The sequence below is a fragment of the Barbus barbus genome (genome assembly GCF_936440315.1).
Source record: "Barbus barbus genome assembly, chromosome: 47".
Taxonomy (NCBI): domain Eukaryota; kingdom Metazoa; phylum Chordata; class Actinopteri; order Cypriniformes; family Cyprinidae; genus Barbus; species Barbus barbus.
In genome coordinates this window covers 21,181,303-21,206,054 of record NC_136725.1, presented here as the reverse complement: position 1 = coordinate 21,206,054, position 24,752 = coordinate 21,181,303, and the positions used below count along the sequence as shown (strand labels likewise).

General features: G+C 34.5%; 1 protein-coding gene across 1 annotated transcript; it reads left to right on the top strand.

Annotated features, from left to right (window-relative positions):
- The first annotated feature begins 2,905 nt into the window (after positions 1-2,905).
- On the top strand, positions 2,906-24,194 carry LOC306865711 (kinesin-like protein KIF2A). Its single transcript, XM_079410467.1, has 21 exons — positions 2,906-3,085; positions 4,893-4,987; positions 5,506-5,634; positions 6,152-6,206; positions 8,016-8,123; positions 8,827-8,927; positions 10,460-10,555; positions 11,180-11,234; positions 11,318-11,480; positions 12,726-12,816; positions 12,900-12,963; positions 13,036-13,127; positions 13,925-14,067; positions 14,711-14,915; positions 15,019-15,129; positions 15,226-15,293; positions 17,477-17,590; positions 18,740-18,887; positions 18,962-19,063; positions 21,435-21,570; positions 22,783-24,194. The coding sequence occupies exons 1-21, from the start codon at positions 3,025-3,027 to the stop codon at positions 22,866-22,868; spliced, it is 2,223 nt and encodes a 740-aa protein (XP_079266593.1). The 5' UTR covers positions 2,906-3,024; the 3' UTR covers positions 22,869-24,194.
- The last annotated feature ends 558 nt before the right edge of the window (positions 24,195-24,752 follow it).

Here is a 24,752-nt window from a genome sequence, read left to right as displayed (position 1 = left end):
CAGGGCCGGTTGACTGTTACTGGAGAAACAGATGATGAGAGAGTGATGACGAACCCACCCGGGACTAAAGAGGTGCGTTCAGCTGACAGCGAGAGTGGCCCGCTCCATTCATCTCCACCAATGGATTGTCATCATACAGAAGAATGACAGCACAGTTCAAGGCAAAGGAGCTGAGGAAGTGTCTGCGTCTGACAGATGTTTCCAGCTCACAAGAACAACACATTTTCTCATTCAGAAGACCTGCGTCTAGTGTTCACTTCAAACATTGCATGCTGTAACACTTTAGGGTTCAAACTGAATCCAATATTAAATTTGAGTTTCTCAGGTGCTTGTTTGATTTCGGCCTCAGTAAAGTAAAAGTGGCACATAAATAATTTTCCAAAAGGGTCAAACAAGACAATTAAGGGTCAGGTGTAGTTTTTAAAAAATATAATTATATCTAAAAATATGCACATATGGCCAAAAATATCAGGACCCTTGCAGAAAATGCAAAGAAGAGAGAAGAAAAGTCAAACTTGATGAAATTTCACACAGAACTCAAAAATGGACTGGACAAAATTATTGGCACCTTGTCAAAATTGTAAGAAATAATTGCTTTTCAAGCATGTGATGCTCCTGTTATTTTTATTTAGAGACACCTGTGGTAAGTAACAGGTGTGGGCAATATAGTAATCACACTTGCAACCAGTTACACTGAGCATGGAGGAAAGAAAGAAGTGTAAAGAGTTGTCTGTGGATTTGAGAGAAAATCCACAAGGCTACAAGTCCATCTCCAGAGATCTCAATGTTCCTGTGTCCACTGTGCACAATATCATCAAGAGGTTTACAGCCATGGCACTGTAGCTAACCTCCCTGGACGAGAGCAAAATTAATGAAAAATTCCAACGAAGGATTGTTCGAATGGTGGATAAAGAACCCCGATTAAAATTCAAGCTGATCTGCAGACACAGGGTACAACAGTGTCAGCTCGAACGATCCGTCACCATGAATGAAAAGGGTATGGTAGGAGAGACCACTGCTGACACAAAGGCATAAAAAAGCAAGACTGGAGTTTGCCAAAACTTATGTGACAAAACCACAATCCTTCTGGGAGAATGTACTGTGATGAGGCAAAAGTAGAGCTTTTTGGTAAAGGACATCATGGCACCGTTAACAGAAAAAGAAATGAGGCTTTCAAAGAAAAGAACACAGTTCCTACAGTCAAACATGGTGGAGATTCAAAGATGTTTTGGGGTTGCTTTGCTGCTTCTTGCACTGGATGCCTTGACTGTGTGAACGGTATCATAAATCTGATGATTACCAAAGAATTTTGGGGCGCAACGTAGTGGCCAATGTCAGAAAGCTACGTCTCCACCAGAGGTCATGGGTCTTCCAGCAGGACAATGACCCGAAACACACTTCAAAAATAACTCCGAAATGGTTACAAACAAAGCGCTGGAGAGTTCTGAAATGGCCAGCAATGAGTCCAGATTTGAATCCCATAGAACACCTGTGGAGAGATCTCAAAACCGCAGAAGGCATCCTTCAAATCTGAATGACCTGGAGCAGTTTGCAAAAGAAGAGTGATCCAAAACACCAGGAGAGAGGTGTAAGAGACTCATTCATGGTTACAGGAAGCAACTGATTTCAGTTATTTTTTCCTAAGAGGGTGCTACCAAATATTAAGTTAAGGGTGCCAATAATTTTGTCCAGTGCGGGGTTTTGGGGGGGGGGGGGGGGGGTCTGTGTGGAATTATATCAAATTTGATTTTTCTTTTGACTTTTTTTCTGTGTTGTTCCAATGCAAACAAAAAAATAAATAAACGTGAGTACCAAAACATTTGCAACTGCAACAATTTTTTGAGAGAAGGGTTGCATTTCTGACAGAATTGCAAGGGTGCTGATATTTTTGGCCATGACTGTAGTAGTATATATTTCATTCTATTGTATCCCATACTCTACACGATCATTCAACGATTTTAGAATAAGTTTGAAGTCTCTTTTGCTCTTTTTTTAATAAAAAAATACAGTAATATTGTGAAATATTATTGGTATTTAAAATAACCGTTTTCTATTGTAATATATTGTAAAATGCAGTTTATACCTGTGATGTCAAAGCTGTATTTTCAGCATCATTACTCCAGTCTTCAGTGTCACATGATCCTTCAGAAATCATAATATGCTGATTTCTGCTCAAGAAACATTTATGATTATCAATGTAAAAAAAAAAAAAAAAAACATGAAACCATTTTTTTCAGTATTTAACATAACGGTAAAGAAAGTTTTGTAGCATTATAAAAGTATTGTCTCTCAGTTTTGATCAATCTAATGCATCCTTTCTGGATAATATTTTTAACCAATCTTACTGACCCAAAACATCTGAACACCAGTGGATATTTTTAGTTACTGAATCCATAAATGTTTATTTTATAGATTATTGTTCACACAAAAGTAGCTTACTTATGTTTTAAAAGTTATGCAAAACAATATATCACTGAACAATGAGGTTTCCTCATAATTAAACTGTTTCTTTCAGCGCATTTCACGCAAAACAGCCCTTTGCTGCCATCATGTGTATTTCTGAAAAAATATATAATTTAAGTTACATCCTTAGGTATGGAATATTTTAAACTCATTTTATTTACAGTTTAAATGGAAGCAATTCAACAGATTTTATGTCAAGTTAGTAGACTGAATATAAGATATAATTATAGTTTATTAGGAAGAAAACTTTTTTTTGACAGGTCGTGTTTTATTTATTTTATTTGTATTAAAAATAATGTTAATTAAAAGCAATCTTGCTCAAGAAAAAAGAAAAATACACAACATATACACAAAAAAACTGTTGGACATATTGCGTCCAATGCAACTAGACAAAAGAGGCTGATGTGACATTCTGTGATGGGTGTGTGAGCGCTCTGCGCATGCGCGCTCATCCTTCTCTCTCTCCTGACCTCCTCCCGGTTTCTGCTGCTGCCGCTGATCAACTTCTCCCGTGAAAGCCGCTCAAAATCCTCCATACAGATCCTGGTTCACACATGAGGCATGGCAGGTCTCTTCGGGAAGATGCAGATCGGCATTTATGTGGAGATCAAGCGCAGTGATGGTGAGTCACACCCAGCAGCAGCTCGTTTATCAGGCTGAGCTGCAGTTTGTCGGTGCATCATCTTTGTTTAACCCGGTAAACCCGTTTAACTCAAGACATCTGGTGCAAACGACGGGAGAGGCTCGATATACGTCTGTGCATAAACATACAATACCCTTCCGTCCTTGGCACGCCGTTGTATTGCCTGTTTTTGGGATGCATGCTCCTGCTAACCCGTTAGAGATTTACGAATGCTACTATGGCGGAGGGTTGACTCATTAAATATTAATGAGGTCGTCCTGACGTTGCAACACGCTTTACGCGCTGATGGGAGGATTTCAGCCAATCAGAGAAACGTACTGGGGAAACGTCACGGAACGTAATTAATATTCATAAGCCCAGCCTTCGCCATACTATATTCATAAATTCGCAGTCTGTTAGCATCATCCATGAGGAAGACGCCCAGATACATCGCCTGCTAAACTCGTTTGTACTGCTGTTGTAGTTTACTTGGTGTTTTAGTTTAGTTTAGTTTATTGTCATTTCGGGAATTTCTAAAGTTAAGCCACATTTTATTTCTGCCGTGTATATTATAGACAAGACAAAGAATTCATTTTGAAACTGTAATGCAATAGTTAGTAAGCTAATAACTCAAACGTGTTAATTATAAATAAACAAAAAAATAATACACATTTTACATAATATCCCATTTTTAATATAATGCAGGCATAGGGTCTGTAAATGGAAGGTTGCACAATTTAAATACACATTTAAAGGAATAGTTCACCAAAAAAATGAAAATTTGCTTTAAAAAAAAACACACACCCTCAGGCCATCTGAAATGTAGATGAGTTTGTTTCTTTACTTGCTCACCAATGGACCCTCTGCAGTGAATGAGTTTAGTAATAATTAGTTCAAATTCAGCTATCAGTTTGCACTGGCTACCAACAGCTACTCGCATTAAATTCAAGGCATTAATGTTTGCCTACTAAACCAGCACTGGCTCTTCAGACACTTCAGACTTATGTGCTTCTAGAAGTGAACGTCGCTTTATTGTGCCATCCCAGAGAGGCACAAAATCACTTTCACAGACTTTTACATTAAATGTTTCCTCCTGGTGGAATGACCTGCCCAACTCAATCCCAGCAGCTGAGTACTTATCCATCTTCAAGAATCGGCTAAAAACACATCTCTTCCATCTTTACTTGACCCTCTAACTCTAGCACTCTCTATTCTAATTCTATTCATTAAAAAAAAACACTCTATTAATTTACTAATTGCTTGTTTTCTTTAAAAAAAAAATTATTTTTATTTATTATACAATTAACAAAAGCAAAAAAAAGGCCTCTAACACTAGCTTGCTCTGTTCTTTTTCTATTCTATCTGTTTTCTTTTTATTTATTATATGATAATATAAAAAACCTTGCTATGTGTACTGTGTTAAGCTAAGTGAGACTTGTTATAGCACTTCAATATCATTGCTCTTTTGTTGATTTTGATTGCTTCCATTGTCCTCATTTGCTTTGGATAAAAGCGTCTGCTAAATGACTAAATGTAAATGTAAGCAGCTGATAAAAACATCACAATAATCCACACCACTCCAGTCCATCAATTCATGTCTTGTGAAACAAAAATCTGCAAGTTTGCAAGAAATAAAACCATCAAGATGTTCTAATTTAAAATGTTCTAATTCAGAGAACAACAGATGAACTTTTTATGGTTATTATGGATTATGGACCCTTTATTTTGGGGCGTTATTAAGTGTTTGTAGTGCTATCATAGAGCTGCAGATTTCTGCAGTAAACCCTTGTTTTATTATGTATTCCAGGAAGAATCCACCAGGCCATGGTGACGTCACTGAACGAAGACAATGAGTGCGTGACGGTGGAGTGGATTGAAAACGGAGACACAAAAGGGAAAGAGGTGAATGTCTCATAATCATATTCAGTATGTCCATCATAATGCACTAAAGACAAAAGCTTATATGTTTCATTCATGGTTGTATGTCTTTGTAGTTGTACATCTGTAATAGAGACACACAGATAAAACACTGATGTGTCAGCAAGCATCAAGGGAGATTTATTCTAAAGCAGCTTTTCTACCTCCTTAAATAGCTTCCAGGTTTATCAGCAGTCTTTAGTTATTAAATGCTGTGCATTAATGTGTGTATGAAATTTAAAAACCTAGACAAAAGTTTATTGCTCACATGTTGCTCCATTATAGCTAAATATCAACTTAATCTCAGATGTTTCTTCATAGGAGTCTGTATTTTATCTCATTGCTGTCCAGGAGAAACAGCTGAGATACTGAGATCTCGTTTTGTTCTTGTGGGATGATTATTTTTAGCAGCTTTTACAACTGTGGAAAATCCTGTGTGCCGTGAGTAGAAGTGCTTTTGAAACTGACAGCCTGATGCTCGTGCTCTCGTTCTCTGTGAACAGATCGATCTGGAGAGCGTATTTGCACTAAATCCAGACATTGCACCTGAAGAGGAAATCCCACCAAGTCCTGAGACCCCTCCTCCGCCTGTGTCCAGTGCCAGCAAAATCAACAAGATCCCTCAAAACAAGGTCTGTGTCCATTTCGCTACACCTTAATAGTCGTAACCAAGAGGAGGAATGAGCGCAGAAGAAGACAGACAGATGATTGTAGCGCACTCAATATGGTTTTTATAACTTCTCAGATGGATTTCTAGACAGGAGTCATAAAGTCATAAAAAAACAGTTTCCAGTTTTTACGGTGAAATCAATACAGGCTGGGTCATTACTAGTCGTAAACACACAAAAAAACATTGAAATACCTTGCATTGTGGCATTCTACGTTACCCATAAGCCCTTGTGTGTGTGTGTATCTGTCTATAAAAATATACTACAAAAATATAAATTAATTGGACTACTAAATTATAATATATATATATGTAAATCTACCATGGTAAATTACTGTTTATATATATATGTAGCAACTAGTAGGCGGTAATTTGGCATAAATTCACTGAATGTTTTATTGTGTAGATGTATATTGTATGAAAAGATGCTGCAAATTGGATTATATGAAACATGTTTATTTTCTTGGATTCATCGTTTCTAGAATCGTCGAACTGTAGCGCCACCGAAAAATGAAATGCCTGCAAGGGATAATCGAGGTATGATGTCATGCAAAAATTATTTTAGTCCTATAGTAATTTCAGATTGCTCGGGATTTTAAAATATTTTGATTTGAAAGCTTGAAATCGGTGTTATTTAGTATTAATTATATATTATTTTCGAAATGAATTAGCTTTTATTTTTCATTTGAATATTTTTTTTTTGTGTAAATTTCTATTTAGCTTTATTTTTCTTTCAGTTTTAGTAGCTGTAGTAATTTAACTTAAAGGGGTCCTATTATGCTTTTTCACTTTTTGAATTTTAGTCAGTGTGTAGTGTGTATGTCTGTGCATAAAAAAAGATCTCCAAAGTTACAAATCTCAAAAGTCCACTCCAAAGGGAGATATTTCGTTTTTAAAAATCCCTTGTCAAGAACTACAACGAACGGCTCGTTTGGACTACAGCGTTGTTTTCCGGGTGTTGTGATGTCGCAAAGTGGCCCATTAGAATATCATTAAAATAGATCCCACCTATGGATACTCGGATGGTTGGGGGGTGGGGAGGAGCGAGGCCGTGGTTAGAACGCTTGGTTGAGTGCATCAGTAGCGTCAAGTTTTCGCCATGTCAAAGAAATAGTTTTTTTTCACCCCTGTGCCCAAACGTCTTTTTCCTTTTTAAAGAGGACGATGTCAGGAAACAGTGGTTGCAATTAATTTTTAACTCTGTTCCTGAGCATTATAACCCCAATTTGGTTCTGTGTGCTGTGCATTTTACTGAGGACAACTTCCACAACATGAGCGAGTACAGTGCTGGTTTCGCCAAAAAGCTTTTGCTGAAAGACGGAGCAGTTCCCACTTATAAATTGCTGACAGTACAGTACTGGACAGAGATGTAATCTGCAGAATTTACACATCAATTATGAGACTACTTATTCAACTGTATAACAGTTTCACTGCAATTCATGTCAGAATTAAAGAACAATAAACATAATACATATTACCGTTGCACTTATCTGTACATAGTAAATGCAGTTATTTTTTAAGCGCTTGTTGACATGGTATCTAAAATGTGATTTAGCCAAAAAAAAGAAAACAATAACATTAGCACTCTAATATGTCTTCCAATATCCTTGCGTGCAAAGGTTCAGCGCGATCCTCTTGTTCAATAACCTCGGGGTCTGAATCCGGCTCAATATTGACGCCATCCTTAACTTTACCGGAGCAGACGGAACTTGCTGCTTTGGCAAGGAGCGGGGCAATACTGAAACGCCATCTAAGCTGTTTGCCAATCACAACGGACTGGGACAGCTAACCAATCACAGTTTTTCGGAAGGCGGGCATTTATCAAACCCGGAACTAATCGAGCCGATTGTGCCAGAGAGGTATTGTAATAATGTAAATTATGTGCAAAATAATGTTTTTGAGCATAATAGGACCCCTTTAAGTTTATTTCAGTTAGTTGCCAAGGCAAAATTTCAAATCTTTTAGTTTTTCATCTACTGTTTATATTTTATTTCAGCCTTTCAATTAACAAAAGCATTTTCGTAGACAAAGACAAAAATGGCCGTTAACTTTTTTCTCAAGGAGATTAAGTTGTTGATAGAGTAATAATATAATAAAGGAAAAGCATTTACAAGCACACCTGTTCCTCCTTCAATACTGTTTAAAGCATCCCAGGATGCACTTCATGAAGTTTTCATTTGTGTCAAGTTTTGAACAACATTCCCATATTTCCATTTATGTTGTTTCAGAATTTTGATAACTTGCTGTTATTTTAACAGGATTGTCTGTCTGCATGTTTGTCTGATAGCTGTAGCGCTTGATCTGCCAATCTTTTTATAGTCTGTGTCTGTGATCTCCATTATTCAGTCACTGTAGGTACGACTCGAGCGCGGCCGAGCCAACAGACCGAACCTCCTCCATCAGCACCCATCCCGCCTCCACCCATCCAACACCAGACCCTACAGCAGCAGAACGGTACCACAACACCTCACTAATGTTTTGTGGTTTTCCACAACAATATGAAGCAGCACAACTGTTTTCAACATCGATAATAATAAGAAATGTTAGTTGAGCACAAATCAGCATATTAGAATGATTTCTGAAGGATCATGTGACACTGAAGACTGGCGTAACGATGCTGAAAATTCAGCTTTGATCACAGAAATAAATTACATTTTACATTATATTAAAATAGAAAACAGTTAATTTAAATTAAAATAATATTTCTGTTTTTACAGCATTTTCGATTGAATAAATGCAGCTTTAGTGAGCAGAAGAGTCTTTTAAAAAAATATATAATCGTACTGACCCCAAACCTTTGAACAGTAGTGTAATTACTGACACACAGCATGTGTGTGTGTTGTGATGATGTTGAGAGTGTGTGATATCTGAAGAGGAGAGACTGAGGGGCTCACAGCGTGTGTCTTCTTCACATCCGAACAAAAGCAGCATTTAGAGTTGTTTTCCAGAGATGAGTCCTCATGTTGCCATTGTTGAGGGAATCACTCAGACACGTTAAACACCTACTAAATCACACTGACTTTAGAATTATGTAACAAAACGCCTGTTACAGTGAGTTTAACTGATCAGTATTATTAATGATAAATGTAAGTGTATTGAGTCTGTTTCCAGTGTCAGAGTTGTGTGTGTGTGTGTGTGTGTGTGTGTGTGTCTGCAGCTCGCAGGAAGTCCAACTGTGTCAAGGAAGTGGAGAAACTTCAAGAGAAGCGGGAGAAGAGACGATTACAGCAGCAGGAGCTGAGAGAGAAAAGAGCACAGGTGACCAAAAACACTGGAATACTAGTGTTGCTTAATGCATTTACATTTACATTTATGCATTTAGCAGACGCTTTTATCCAAAGCGACTTACATTGCATTCAAGTTACAGTTTATACATTTTATCAGCTCTTGCCTTCCCTGGGAATCGAACCCATGACCTTGGCGTTGCTAGCACCATGCTCTACTATTTGAGCTACAGGAAAGCCTGAATAATGCATATTATAATTATAAATAAATATGTATACTTATATATGTATGTGTGTGTGTTGTGTTTTATTGGCTAATGTTATTTATGTTGTTTATTGCACATTATAATTATAAAATTGTGTCTGTTTATTTATTATATACTATGAATATTATTGGCTTGGTGACCAATAGCATGTTATGTTTCTCATTTCTAAGATACTTTCAATTAAAACATCTGCCATGGTTATTATAATGAACTAAAACCATTAAAAAACAGTTTTGTTTCTTGAAATAAACATGAACTGAAATAAAATAAAACATTTATTTCAGCTTGTGAATAATGAATTGGAATGAATAATCAACATTTCTTGTTTTCATTGTTTAACCTAGTCTACTAAAATACCTAAAGCTGAAATTAAGATGAATAAAAACTATATAGACATTTTAAAAGTAATTATAAAAATGACAAAAACACAAACAATTTTAAAATATTCATAATCGATACTAAAATAACACTGGCATCTGCAAAGTGAATTAATGTCAGGGTTAGAATAATTTTATTTAGAATGAATAAATGATCTAACATGCATTATTTATTATAATTGTTTCATTATAGAAATATTAGGCAGTATACAGTATATGCAGTGTTCATTTTGTAATAAACTTTCATTTTGAACACATCCTAAATGTTCCAAACATTGGTCACATGACCTTACTTTGTTGCTTATTTAACTCAGTGGATGGCATCCAGTTATCATCTTGGTAATGAAATTAATTTGCATTTCTAATTAAAATCAGTAAATAAATGTCTTGACTGTTAACATGAGGACTTGACGTCTCAAGACGGTGATGTTATGATGTCATAATTTGTAAAATTCCATACTGGATGTGACAAAGCGGGCACTGCAAATCACTAACTTCTAGAACGAGGCATCAGTTCCCTGTGAGGGATTTGTGGTGTAGACAGCATCACTGATCATAATGGGCTCTGTTGTATTTTTGTTCTATTATTGTATTGTCTATTCTGTTGTATTTTGGCTCTGTTATTGCTTCAATGCAAAGGAACCAGCGCGCCCGCCGCGCCACTATTTATCGGGGATGTTCAATTAAGCTAGATATGCACTGATGCTGTGCTGTTAGGCTGTATTTATTAATATATCATGACTCACGAGTTCAGTATTTGCGCAGATTTTACTTGCCCAAGAAATTAAGTGAACATAATTTATGAAAAGTAACCTTCCAAATTGGCTGGTGATTTGATCATTGTTATCAGCATTTGGCAGGTTGGCGGGTGTTAATTTCAAACCCTGCTTACAATATTAACTGATTTTTTTTTTATTACACAGGAAGTCGAAGCCACAACCCCTAATTATGAAATCATGTGCATGATCCGAGACTTCCGAGCGAGTTTGGACTACAGACCGCTGACCACTGCAGATCTGGTGAAGAACTGCATCAGCTCCCACACTTATTTAATTTCCGTGTGATACATTAGCTGTGTTGCATGTTATTATAATAGATACACTGCCCTCCTAAAGTTTGGAAATGCCCTAGAAAAGTGGGTTTTTGGACAATATTGGCATGAATCCTTTTTAATTTGTGATAATTTTGCACTGAGAAGGGACAACACAAACTACGAAAACATATTTTATTACATAAACAGTTTATACATAGAAAAAAAACATTTTTCGATTCATCAAAATATCCGCTATTACAGCTCTGCATAATCTGGGCATCTGAGCTGTCAGTTTATTCAAACATTGACTTTGAATTGGCAATCAATTGTTGAAGCTATTAAGGTGTGATGACCCAAAAATCTTTTAAAAACCTGGGCCAAGTTTAAACCAGTAACCAGGTGGCAAAGGGGCATGTCTGACTTTGCCATGTATATATTGCAATTATTAAGTTTTATTGCTGGTCTTCAATGATAATGTCAAGTTACTTTAATGTATTTGCACCAAAAAATTATAATTTATGCTGATATCGTCCAAAACCACACTTTGCCAGGGGTGTTTCCAAACTTTTGGAGGGCAGTGTATGTCTTAATAATACGTATATGTTCTCAGATTGAGGACCACAGGATATGCGTGTGTGTTCGGACGCGTCCACTGAACAAGAAAGGTAAGGATGAAATCTTGTGATTCTGTATTGTCAGTGTGTTGGTGTTGTTTGTGATGCAGCACATCGTGTGTGTTGACTCTCAGAGCTGACCGTGAAGGATCTGGACGTCATCACCATCCCCAGTAAAGACGTGGTCATGGTCCACGAGCCCAAGCAGAAAGTGGATTTAACCAGATACCTGGAGAACCAGACGTTCCGCTTCGATTACGCTTTCGACGACACCTCGACAAACGAAATGGTGTACAGGTCAGTTATTTGTGGTTTGACAGAGAAATAGAGAGAATGAAAGACGAGAGAGAAACAAATAACCTGTTCAGTCTCATGCTGTAAAAAGTAACAAATCAAGGAGTGAGAACCAAAAAGGCATAAGTGACATGTCACCAACTTTACAGGAGAGCCAAAACCAAAATTTGACCATAGTTTGATCTGACTTTGTGTACTGATTTCAATAGTTTATAATAAAAATGTGTACACTCATGGATGACCGTACTTTTGCCAGTAGAAAGAGCTCATTAAGAGCTTTCATTTGATATAAATATAAATATATATATCTCCATTTCACCAAAAATGTCACTTACGCCCTTCTGGTTCTCACCCCTCGAAATATAAATGGGTAGTTGACGTATCAATGTGTCCTATGGTGTGACGGAAAAATGTCAATTTAAAACAAAAAAAAACTCTTAACATTGAAGATAAACCTCTCTCGTGCTATTTGTAACTCTAAGAATGAATATACATTGTTTAGTTATTTGTATGTTATGTTTTTATTAATAAAAACATTTTTGCTCACACCAGAGGACACAGTCCAATTTTTATTTGTCAACTACCCAAATACATATATATTTCATAAAAGTAAAAGATATAAATATTAATATATAAAAAAACATATAAATAAAATTTGTGGAGTCTCACACTACGCAAAGTAACAAATATAAAAATGTATATTTTTTTTTTAAAGAAATTGATCAATTTCACACTGTACAAATTTACATACATTACAAATAAAATAAAAAATAAAAAAATATATAAAAATCAAGCTGTACAAAGCAACAAATTATATGTGTGTATATATAATTTTAATAAAATGTCAATATATTAAATTAAAATATTAATATTTTAAAAAATATAATATATTCAGTTTTGCAGTGTATTAAGTAACAAATATAATATTTATTAATAAAAACAAATATATAAAAAATATATACAATTCTATTATTTGCTCAGTCTTGCATAAATGTCATTATTTCTGAATAAAAGACTGTGTTCTAATCTGTTAATGTTGTTTTCTCTACCTACATGGCATAGGTAACATTAGCAGACAAGAACATGCATTTTAGAGACAAGAGAAAGTCATTTCATTCTGAGGAAGAAAATTCTGAGAAGAATCTTTTTTTTTTTATTAGAATTACATGCACTTATGAATAATACGATTATAGATGTATTAGTAAAAAGACTTGATTTCATATAATATAAAGTGAAGATGTGTTTCAGGTTCACCGCTCGGCCGCTGGTGGAGACCATATTTGAGAGGGGAATGGCCACTTGTTTTGCTTACGGTCAGACGGGCAGCGGGAAAACTCATGTAAGCAGATGACATCACATTACAGGAACAGATCTTCCCAGAGGATCCTCTGTTTGTCATAATCCATTTTCCCTCCATTCCAGACCATGGGAGGAGATTTTTCAGGGAAGAACCAGGATTGCTCCAAAGGGATCTACGCTCTCGCTGGTGTGTGTCCGACCGATTCTGTTCAAATGTTGAGTGATCATTTTCCTAAATGTGACTGTGCTCTTCTTTCAGCACGGGATGTTTTTCTCATGTTAAAAAAACCAAACTACAAGAAGTTGGATCTTCAAGTGTACGCGACGTTCTTTGAAATCTACAGCGGGAAGGCAAGTTCTGTGGCCCACATTAATGTAATAAACGAGTTAATGAAAAATATAATAAAATATTTATTATTATAAAAATAGCGGTGTTATTGTCGTATTATTTATATACTATTATGATATTTGGAATACACTTATATTTTCAGATTTATTTAAATTTTTAGTTTAGTAATGTTTTGTGATTTGACATTTGTATTAGTTAAATATTTTATATTTTTATAAAAAATATGAGTTATTTAGTTTATATTTCTTTGTAACTTGATTTTTATTCAGTTTGTGTATTCAGTTAAATTTTATTTCAGTAATTCTAGTACTTAAAGTTATTTATTTTATTATTATTATTTTAGTTATGTTCTTTGAAATCTACATTGGAAAGGCAAGTTCTGTAGTTCACATTAATAATTAGTAGTTAATTGTGTTTATTTGTTTTAATATTTGAAAATAGTATTATTATTATTTAAAAAAACTGTGTAATTTTAATATTATTTATAGACTTATAATATTTATTAATTTGATAAATTTCCTTTTAATTTCATTTTAATTTGAGCAAATTTGTTGCTTTTGTCTTTAGTTTGAGTATTTGTATTTTTTTTGAGCTTCAATTTATTTCAGTTTTTAATTTTAGCTAATTTAATTTTTTTTCCAGTTAATTTTAGTACTTCAACTATTTTCAGTTAGTTAGATCTTCAGGAGTACGTTCTTTGAGATCTATAGCGGGAGGCGAGTTTCATAGTTCACATTAATAATTAATTGTTAACTTGTTCACAAAGTGCATTAAGTCAGATTTGAGTGGGCCGTTGCAGGTGTTTGACCTTCTGAACAGGAAGGCGAAGCTGCGTGTTCTTGAAGACGGGAAGCAGCAGGTTCAGGTGGTCGGGCTGCAGGAACGAGAGGTCAAATGCACCGAGGACGTGCTGAAACTCATCGAGATGGGCAACAGCTGCAGGTATGACCAGTCCCAAGAATTTAAAAATAGAATTCAGTTTAAGAATTGATATATATATCACACACACTACCAGTCAAAAGTTTTTGAAAAGTAAGATTTTTTTTTTTAAAGAATTCTCTTCTGCTGTTATTCTGCATTTATTTGATCCAAAATACAGCAAAAGCAGTAATATTGTGAAATATTTTTACTATTTAAAATAACTGTTTTCTATTTGAATATATTGTAAAATGTACAATCATTACTCCGATTTGCTGCTCAAGAAACATTTATTATTATTTTTATTATTATTTAACATATATATATTATTATCAATATTTAAAACAGTTGAGTTAATTTTTTCAGGATTCTTTAATGAATAGAAAGATAAACTTTTATTACTTATATACCTTGTATAATTTATTCAGAGATTGCCATGAAAATAACCTTGATGCTAGCATGGTGTTAAAAAGGGAATTAATCAAAAAATAGAAAGCATTAAATTGATTAAAAGTGATGATGATACTTTGGATCAAATAACAAAAAAAAATTTTTTTTATAAATGTAATTATTCTAAAATTATTCTTAATCAGTTTTTGACACTGACACCATTAAAAATAGTCATAGTATGATATTAATCTTGTTTTGTGTGTGTGCTTTTCCTCAGGACATCTGGACAGACCTCGGCTAACGCTCACTCGTCCCGCAGTCATGCCGTGTTTCAGATTATCCTCCGCAGGAGGGGCAAAATGCACGGTAAATTCTCTCTCATCGACCTGGCGGGGAACGAGCGAGGGGCGGACACGTCGAGCGCCGACCGACAGACGCGTCTCGAGGGCGCCGAGATCAACAAAAGTCTGCTGGCGCTGAAGGTTTGTGCTCCACATCCTCTCACACGGCTCATGTTTTGATGTTCCACACCTGTGAACTGTATCATCATGTTAGTATCTGGGTTGATTTCTGTTTGTGTGACAGGAGTGCATCAGGGCTTTGGGTCGAAACAAACCACATACTCCGTTTAGAGCCAGTAAACTCACACAGGTCTTAAGAGATTCCTTCATCGGAGAAAACTCTAGAACATGTATGGTAAGAACACTGGGATATTCATATATTCATTTTCAACACATAGTGACATTTGTGTATTTGTGAGTGATTTAAATGTGTTTGATCTTTTGTGAATAGATCGCTACAATCTCTCCTGGAATGGCATCATGTGAAAACACATTAAACACTCTGAGATACGCCAACAGGTACGGATGTGAGCTCATGAGACACTGCTGCTGGTGTTACAAACACAAAATGTTGTATACACTACATAAACTGTATCCCTTCACTGTATCCAGATATTTGCTGAATGTAGTTTAACCCTTTTTTTCAACTTTTATAAAGCAAGTAACCAGACAGCCACATCCAGTGAGGTCTGGGGGCTGTAATTATTTATATATATATATATATATATATATATATTTCTTGTGAAAAAAAGTGTGTATATGATAAAAAAAAAAAATTATATATATATATATATATATAATTATATATATATATATATATATATATATATAATTATATATATATATATATATATAATTTTTTTTTTTTATCATATACACACTTTTTTTTTCAAAAAAAATAAAAAAATTATATATATATATATATATATATATATATATATATATATATATATATATATATATATATATATATATTTTTTTTTTTTTTTTTTTTTTATCACATGCACACACTTTTTTTCACAAGATATAAAAATAGAATTTGTATGTAAAAATAGAATATATTTACAGAATGATTTTAAATAAAAAATTAATTATTATTGTTATTATGCACACTGTTTATGTTCATGTTCATTTACATTTTCTTATTAAAATTGATGTAAAACATTAATTAGTAAAATTCTGAAATTATGTATAATCCTTCATCTAACTTTGTATTAATACTCTTTATATTTTTATAATTATTTCTTTTTAATTGATTATGCATATTTTCACAAGAATTTAAAAACTATGAGTTTAAATAATTGCATGCAAGTAAAATATATAGTAATAAATAAATACATTTATTATTTATTTATTTAAAAAATATATATTATTACAAAAGTATATCTATATACAGTGGTGGCCAAAAAAATAATTAGAACACCTGACAGATCTGAAAATATTGACCTTTTTCACCTCCAAAATTGGAACATGCAGATGGATGTTCTGAGATGAAGAGAGTCGTACAGTTTTTTAATATTTGATGGGTCCACGTTTTGCAGCAATTCCAGCAGCACATCTCTCTGGCATAGTGTCAATATATTTCCTGAGTACTTCAACACGAATGCCTTCTGCAACCTTTGACTGTACAACAGATCTGTCCAGTTTATTTTCCAACTCAAACCCAAATTTGCTCGATGGGGTTGAGGTCTGGACTTTGAGGGGCCGGTTCATCATTTTCAATGTTCCAGCAGATTCCTTCCATCACAGGTAGTTCCGGCAATAGTTTGTTTTATGGGTATTGTAATGGCCGATTCAACAAAGACAACTGAAACCTCTTAAATATGCCAAGTTTTCTAACAATTTTGGCCACCACTGTAGATATATACACACATTCTATACATAAATATTATTTTTTGTAATATATTCGTTTTCATATTATTCCAATTTAAACCATTTTAATTTGTAAAATTCTATTTTTATAATCAAATATATTGTATTATTTATTATACACACACATTATTTTATAATGAATTATATTAATAATTATTTACATAGGACATTGATAGATATCATTTACATTTTGTGCTAATTTACAAAGATTATGAATCCGGAATCTTCCTCAGGGGTGCAAACTTGTCACCTTTCGGCGAAATTTGCCGTTTTCACCTTGAAATAGGTCATTCGCGTGAATCGTGTAGATCTCTAAAAAAACTATTTGAGGGGTGGTGGGGGGTCGTAGTTGTCGTCGTATCTGAGAGTCATCTGTGTCACGTCACCTGTAGCGGTTTTTTCCCCTGTTGGCAAAGGAATGGACCCGCCCTACTCTGCCTCTGATTGGCTTACCTTAATGTTCATTCCCTCATCTGACCAATCTCACTCCTGAAGCCTAACTTTTAGACGCTGCAGGTGTTCCAGTGTTCCAGTGTGTTGTTATGGTGTTCCAGTTTAAATGGTGATTACCGTGTGTTTGTTTGTTTTGTTTTGAGTGAGGCTGCTGTTGCGATAGCTATGAAGATTGTAAGTTACGTTATCGCTACATTAGTTCGATACCCTTTGCAAAAATGCTCCTCAGTCTCGACCTTAACATTTGGAGTTTAGTTTGTCACCTTTTTTAATCCTGACGACTTTGCACCCCTGTTCCTGTAACAGCTGAATGTTAGGGTTAGGATATCCTTTGTGTTGGAGGGGTTTGTAATTCCTGTCTGTCGTCCCGTCTTCAGAGTGAAGGAGTTTGGGATCAGTCCCTCCGACATTCCCTTCTCGCAGGGGGGCGGCGGGCGCTCCGATCTCTCTCCTACCTATGAGTACGATGACTATGCTACCTCACCCAGCAGGTCTCACCCTTTTCCAGTTTCAAGCCTGTCTCACTTCAGACAGAGCCTCCATACGAGTCCTGTGTTTCTAATGCTTCGCTTCCGTTATGCTCCATGTGCCTCTTTATGTTTTGGTCCCTTGTTTTTTGGGTCTGTTTTTTCCCATTTCAGGCATGTTTCTGCTTTGTGTTGCAGCTGCACTAACATTTGAACAGTTTGTGTTTGCTTGTGCCTTATAGAGCGGCTGGAGTCCGTCATTATCATGCTGCATGAACATGTTTATGTAACATTACCCCTTCTGTTGGTTTACTGTGTCTTGAGTACCTCATGCTTTCATATGGTGACTGTGGTGAATTATTATGTATTCTAGGTTTATGGACACATTCATAAATTTACACTATTTTCTTATTAAAATTTCTTATACAGTTGTTTATAATCAATTATATTGTATCTATCTATTTATTTATACACTTTATATTTTATATTTATAATTGAGAATGTTTATATGCATAATTTTTCACAAGAATAAAAAAAAGTACATGAGTTTTTAAATTTGCATGCATATACGTGTGTGTGTGTGTGTGTGTATATATATATATATATATGTACACACATGCGTGCACATACATTCTATTATTTATTTAAATGTTTAACTTTATATAATTTTTTTTAAATTAATCAAGTATAATGCATCTCTAGACTATTTTTAGAATAGAATTTAAGATTAAATATATATTTAAACTACATTAATAATTTGTAACACTTTTAGTCAAATATATTGCTTACAAATGTTACAAAGCATTAATGTAGTTTAAACATAGTTCAAATTTATATTATGTCTAATATATTTATATTAATATAGTATTATAAAGAGTTTGTAAAATGGTAAAATTATCAGTTATATTAAGAAATATTTACATATGACATTCATATATATTTATCATTTATATTTTGTGTGTGCATTACAGGCATGTTTCTGTTATGATTTTGCGATGCAGCTGCACTAATGTTGGTTTGTGTTTGCTTGTGCCTTATAGAGCAGCTGGAGTCCGTCATTATCATGTTGCATGAACATGTTTATGTAACATTACCCATTTCCGTTGGTTTATTGGATCCTAAATGCTGTTACACGTTGACTGCGGTGAACTGAGACGCTGTCTGTGACTGTAGGGTGAAGGAGCTGAGCATCGACCCCAGTGCGGTGATGGAGGGGCGCTCTGCTGGACACTCGGTCAGTCAGCTGGATGTGCTAGAGGCTCAGTGGGGAGTGGGCAGCTCTCCTCAGAGAGACGATCTCAAGCTGCTCTGTGAACAAAACGTAAGATCTAACCTCACAGCTCAGCTTGTTTGGGCGGGTAGGACAACCTGACACTGTGTTGATGTTGTGCACAGGAAGAGGAAGTGTCCCCGCAGCTCTTCACCTTCCATGAGATGGTGTCTCAGCTGGTGGAGATGGAGGAGCAGGTTCTGGAGGACCACCGCGCTGTGTTTCAGGTGTGTGCTGTTATCCACAGAGGAGAAACTTAGATTGGGCGTATGTAGCACTTTTATAAATAAATATAACATAACTATTATAATACAGGGCTGCCAACTCTCATGCAATTGACACTTTTCTCTCGCTCTCATGCCACACATCCTTTTTCTCGCGCAGTCAAAAGCACCTTCAGTTAAAATGATAATAATAGGATATTGGCGAAACAAATTTGGTAAAGGCTCCTGTGCGCATTTGTGTTTGTGCTCTGGAAAGCGTCAAGATTTTTTCCTACGTGTTTTCGCAGCGCTGAGCAATGTAGCCAATCACAGACATATCTTTTGATTTCTTGAACATATACACACATACATATATATTGATATACAGGTGCTGGTCATAAAATCAGAATATCATGAAAAAGTTTATTTATTTCAGTAATACCATTCAAAAAGTGAAACTTGTATATTAGATTCATTCATTACACACAGACTGATATATTACAAATGTTTATTTCCTTTAATTTTGATGATTATATCTGACAACTAATGAAAGTCCCAAATTCAGTATCTCAGAAAATTAGAATATCAATTAAGACCAATGCAAAAAAAAAAAGATTTTTAGAAATGTTGGCCAACTGAAAAGTATGAACATGAAAAGTATGAGCATGTACAGCACTCAATATTTAGTTGGGGCTCCTTTGGCCTGGATTACTGCAGCAATGCGGCGTGGCATGGAGTCGATCAGTCTGTGGCACTGCTCAGGTGTTATGAGAGCCCATGTTGCTCTGATAGTGGCCTTCAGCTCTTCTGAATTGTTGGGTCTGGCGTATTGCATCTTCCTCTTCACAATACCCCATAGGTTTTCTATGGGGTTAAGGTCAGGCGAGTTTTCTGGCCAATCAAGAACAGGGATACCATGGTCCTTAAACCAGGTACTGGTAGCTTTGGCAGTGTGTGCAGGTGCCAAGTCCTGTTGGAAAATGAAATCTGCATCTCCATAAAGTTGGTCAGCAGCAGGAAGCATGAAGTGCTCTAAAACTTCCTGGTAGACGGCTGCGTTGACCTTGGACCTCAGAAAACACAATGGACCAACACCAGCAGATGACATGGCACCCCAAACCATCAATGACTGTGGAAACTTTACACTGGACCTCAAGCAACGTGGATTATGTGCCTCTCCTCTCTTCCTCCAGACTCTGGGACCTTGATTTCCAAAGGAAATGCAAAATTTACTTTCATCAGAGAACATAACTTTGGACTACTCAGCAGCAGTCCAGTCAAGACGCTTCTGACCCTGTCTCTTGTTCAAGAGTGGCTTGACACAAGGAATGCGACAGCTGAAACCCATGTCTTGCATACGTCTGTGCGTGGTGGTTCTTGAAGCACTGACTCCAGCTGCAGTCCGCTCTTTGTGAATCTCCCCCACATTTTTGAATGTTTTTTTTTTTTTCACAATCCTCTCCAGGGTGCGGTTATCCCTATTGCTTGTACACTTTTTTCTACCACATCTTGTCCTTCCCTTCGCCTCTCTATTAATATGCTTGGACACAGAGCTCTGTGAACAGCCAGCCTCTTTAGCAATGACCTTTTGTGTGTTGCCTTCCTTGCCCTCCTTGTATACATATATATATATATATATATATATATATATATATATATATATATATATATACATACATACATACATACATACATATACACACATACATATATATATTGACATATGTTCTAGAAATCAAAAGATATATACATGTAGTTTTATAACTGTAAACAATATATAATGTTTGTGCACATATCTATGTATAAACAATTACTAAAATTATTTATAAGCCATTATATTAAAATTATATTAAAATAATTAAATATTACTTAAAACACACACACACACACGTTGGTTTTTGTGGTTTATGGGGACTCTCCATAGGCGTAATGGTTTTTATACTGAACAAACTGTGTGTGCTATTGCCCTACACCAACCCTACACCTAAACTTAGCCCTCACAGGAGACTTTGTGCATTTTTAGATTTTCAAAAAAACACCATTTAGTATGTTTTTTAAGCCTTTTGAATTACGGGGACATAGGCAGTGTCCTCATAAACCACCTTCATATTGTAATACCTCTGTCATACCCATGTCATTATACAAATTTGTGTCCTCATAAACCACATAAGCATACACACTCACACACACACACACACACTCTCTCACACACTCACACACATATATACACACACACACACACACACAGGGGCCAAACCTTTGAACTGCACTGTATATCTTAATTTTGCTTATGCTTTAAAAAACAACAAAAAAACACGTGTTAAGATTTGTTTGTTTTAAAATGTCTTTATGTTAGTGATGGAGTTTGGCGCTCATGTTGTGTTTGGTGTTGTAGGAGTCCATACGCTGGCTGGAGGATGAGAAGGTTCTTCTAGAGATGACAGAGGAAGTTGATTATGATGTGGAATCATTTGCCACTCAGCTTGAGCAAATCCTGGATCAGAAGATTGATGTGTTAACAGAGCTCAGAGGTCAGTTCACAGTCGTCCTCCAAGAACCTGTATTTAGAACAAAATAACTAAGTCTTAGATATCAGTTTGAAATGTGATACACATTAATTAAAGACCAAAATAAATGGAAATTGTTTATTTTTAGAACATATATTTTCTCCCAAAAAAAAACAATTACTGTAGTGTAAATTCATTTTCAATTACTTAATGAAGTGATCTTCTTTATTATAATACATGATTAAACAAATTAAACTAACATTTAAAATTGACAATTTTTAAAATAGACATTATATGCATAGATGTTTTATATTACAAAAACATTTTTTATTCTAGAAATGATAGAATATAAAAATTAATTATAATATAAATTAACATTATAATAATATTTAGATTCTTTATTTATTTGTAAAATTCTAAAATAATTTGCCATTTATTATAATACATTGACACTGACATTTAAAATTGTTAGTTTAATTAAAAATGTAAGTAATGTCTTAATACAAAACTAATCGTTTTAAAATAATTTTATGTATAGATTTTTCTTATTTAAACTCTTTTTTCCACAGAATTGTAATGAGATTATTAATTTTCACAAATTGTAATAAATAGAATATTTATATTCCAGAATTTATAGAATATAACATTTATATATTAGTAATATATACAATAATGTTTATAAACTTACAATTTACTTATTTATATAAAATGTAATCGATTGCATTACATTTATGTGCTCATTTTTATAATCTATATTAATATTTTTCACAAGAATTTAAAAGTGGAATGCAAGAGATTTATGTTTAGTAATAATATAAATATTTTTTATTAATTTTAAGTGTGTGTGTATATAATGACACAGCATTGCCATTGGTTATTATTTATAAATAATATAGTCATTAAAATTCTTCATATAAAATATTACATTAAAATATTAAAATAATACATGTAAAATTCTAAAATTTTTGTTTAATAGAAAACAAATGTTTGGACTTCAAATAGACCAGTTTCTTTAAACAAACAAAAAAAAACACTTCTGATTTGGGGCTGAAATGTAATCTGCACTCTTTGTAGAGCGTTTCACTTATTAATTTATTTTGTCAGTGATTGAATCTCCGGCAACAGTATGACAAACCCATCATTCTTGCGTCTCTTATGAAGTTGTTTTCTTCATGTCAAATCAAATGCGTTGTCAACAGTGTGACACACAGCAAATTGTGTCTCGTTTGGTCTCAGATAAAGTGAAGTCTTTCCGCTCGGCTCTTCAGGAAGAGGAACAGGCCAGTAAGCAGATCAACCCCAAACGCCTGCGAGCCCTGTAGCCATACAGCACCAGCAGAACAATCCCATCAGCCCTCATCTCATCAGTGTATCTACATGTGTAACCTGTACGTGATGTGACGCTTTCTTTCATCTGACAAAAGCACATTTAACTGTATAGGTGATTTGAGTTCTTGCTAAACTGAATGATGATAGAGTTTAAGGCCATGAGAGGGCATACGGTGAGCTAATGCATGAACAAACCAGCTCTGCATCATCTGACTGGACCGTGTGTGTGTGTGTGTGTGTGTGTGTGTGTGTGTGTGTGAGAGAGAATCTTGCAAATATGTCATTGACTCATTCATGCTTTTCAGATGTATATATACTGCTCATCTACTCGCACAACAGTTTGCCAGGTAATGAAATGTGATTTATACCGTCCCGATGGAAAAGAGCAGATACAGTCTAGAAATAGTCACAATTAGGGATGCACTGATAGACATTTCGACCACTTATTTTTATGAGTTCTAATTAAGGAAGCTTGTTTCCAACACAGGATGACAAAATAAAGGTACTTAATTGTTTTTGGTATAAAAAAAATAATCTCACAATTCTGCTTATTATATATAGTGTATATCTCAAAATCCTTTTCTTTTTTCTTTTTTTTCAGAATCATGAGACAAACTCACAATTCTGAGATTTACATCTCGCCATTCTGTGCTTTTTAATTCTGCAGAAAAAAGGTAATTGCAATTTATCGCACAGTTCAAATTTTATTTTTTTTTCACCACAATTGCGAGTTTGTCTTACAATCAGGACTTTTCTGAATTGTTCTCAACTGAGCTTATAGCTCACAATTCTGTTTATAGCTAGCAATTCTGATTTCTCAGAATTAGTACAAACAAAACAAACATAACTGTGTGATTAAAAAGTCACAGGTACCTTTTTTATTTTTATTGTTTAATCCTGTGATGGAAACAAACTTCTATAGCTAACCAGTCTGTAATGTGTTTTTTTTTTTTTAACTCTCTCTGGTGCTCTTAGGTAATTTTTCACAGAAAATGTATTTATTTTTTAACCAAAATTTGGATGGTACAAAACTTGAAGGTTTTGCTACTTGCTATGGGAACACAGGAAAAAATTAACTTAAAGGTTAAATGGTCCTGAATAAAATAGTCACGCACTTGCACTGTTTGCTAACTAATGGGAAATAAATTTAATCTAGTGTAAAAGTATGGTAGTGCGTCCAAATAAAATTCTACTGAAAGCTCATTTTTTGTGATATCAACCTCAAATTTGGAACCCAACTTACCAACAATTTATGACTCTTTTTTTCCTTTTTCTTTTAAGAATCAAATGTTTTGGAAAATATATTTCATATAAAATGTAAAAAAAAAAACTTAAAAAAAAAACTGCATTTTCATAAACTTCTATTACTTTTTTTAAAAATACTTTTTTGTACTCCAAAGCATTCATGATTTAAGACCGTTTAAGGCCTATACTTTTTATAAGTGGTTAAAAGACAAATGGATCAACAATTCCATAAATTTTAGTACCATAAAATCCCTTGAAAATACAAGATAAAAAACATTATCAAACATATAGTACACTAACTTAATTACAAATTATACAAATTCAGTCCTTTTTCACTGATGTGAGGAGCACCAGAGGGTTAAATAAAAACACACTGGGTGTCATTTATGAAGTTCAACCATGCCAATTATTTTGAATAAATTGTTTTTATATATATATATATATATACACACACACACAGTCCCCTCCATAAGTATTGGAACAGTAAAGACAAAATTGCTCTGTTGGCTGTGGAGTCAAGACATTTGCAAATATGATTAAAAGATGAATATGAGACAAAACTACAGAATGTCACATTTTATTATTAGCCGTTTCAACACATAGATGTTTTACCAAATAAAAAGAACAGCACT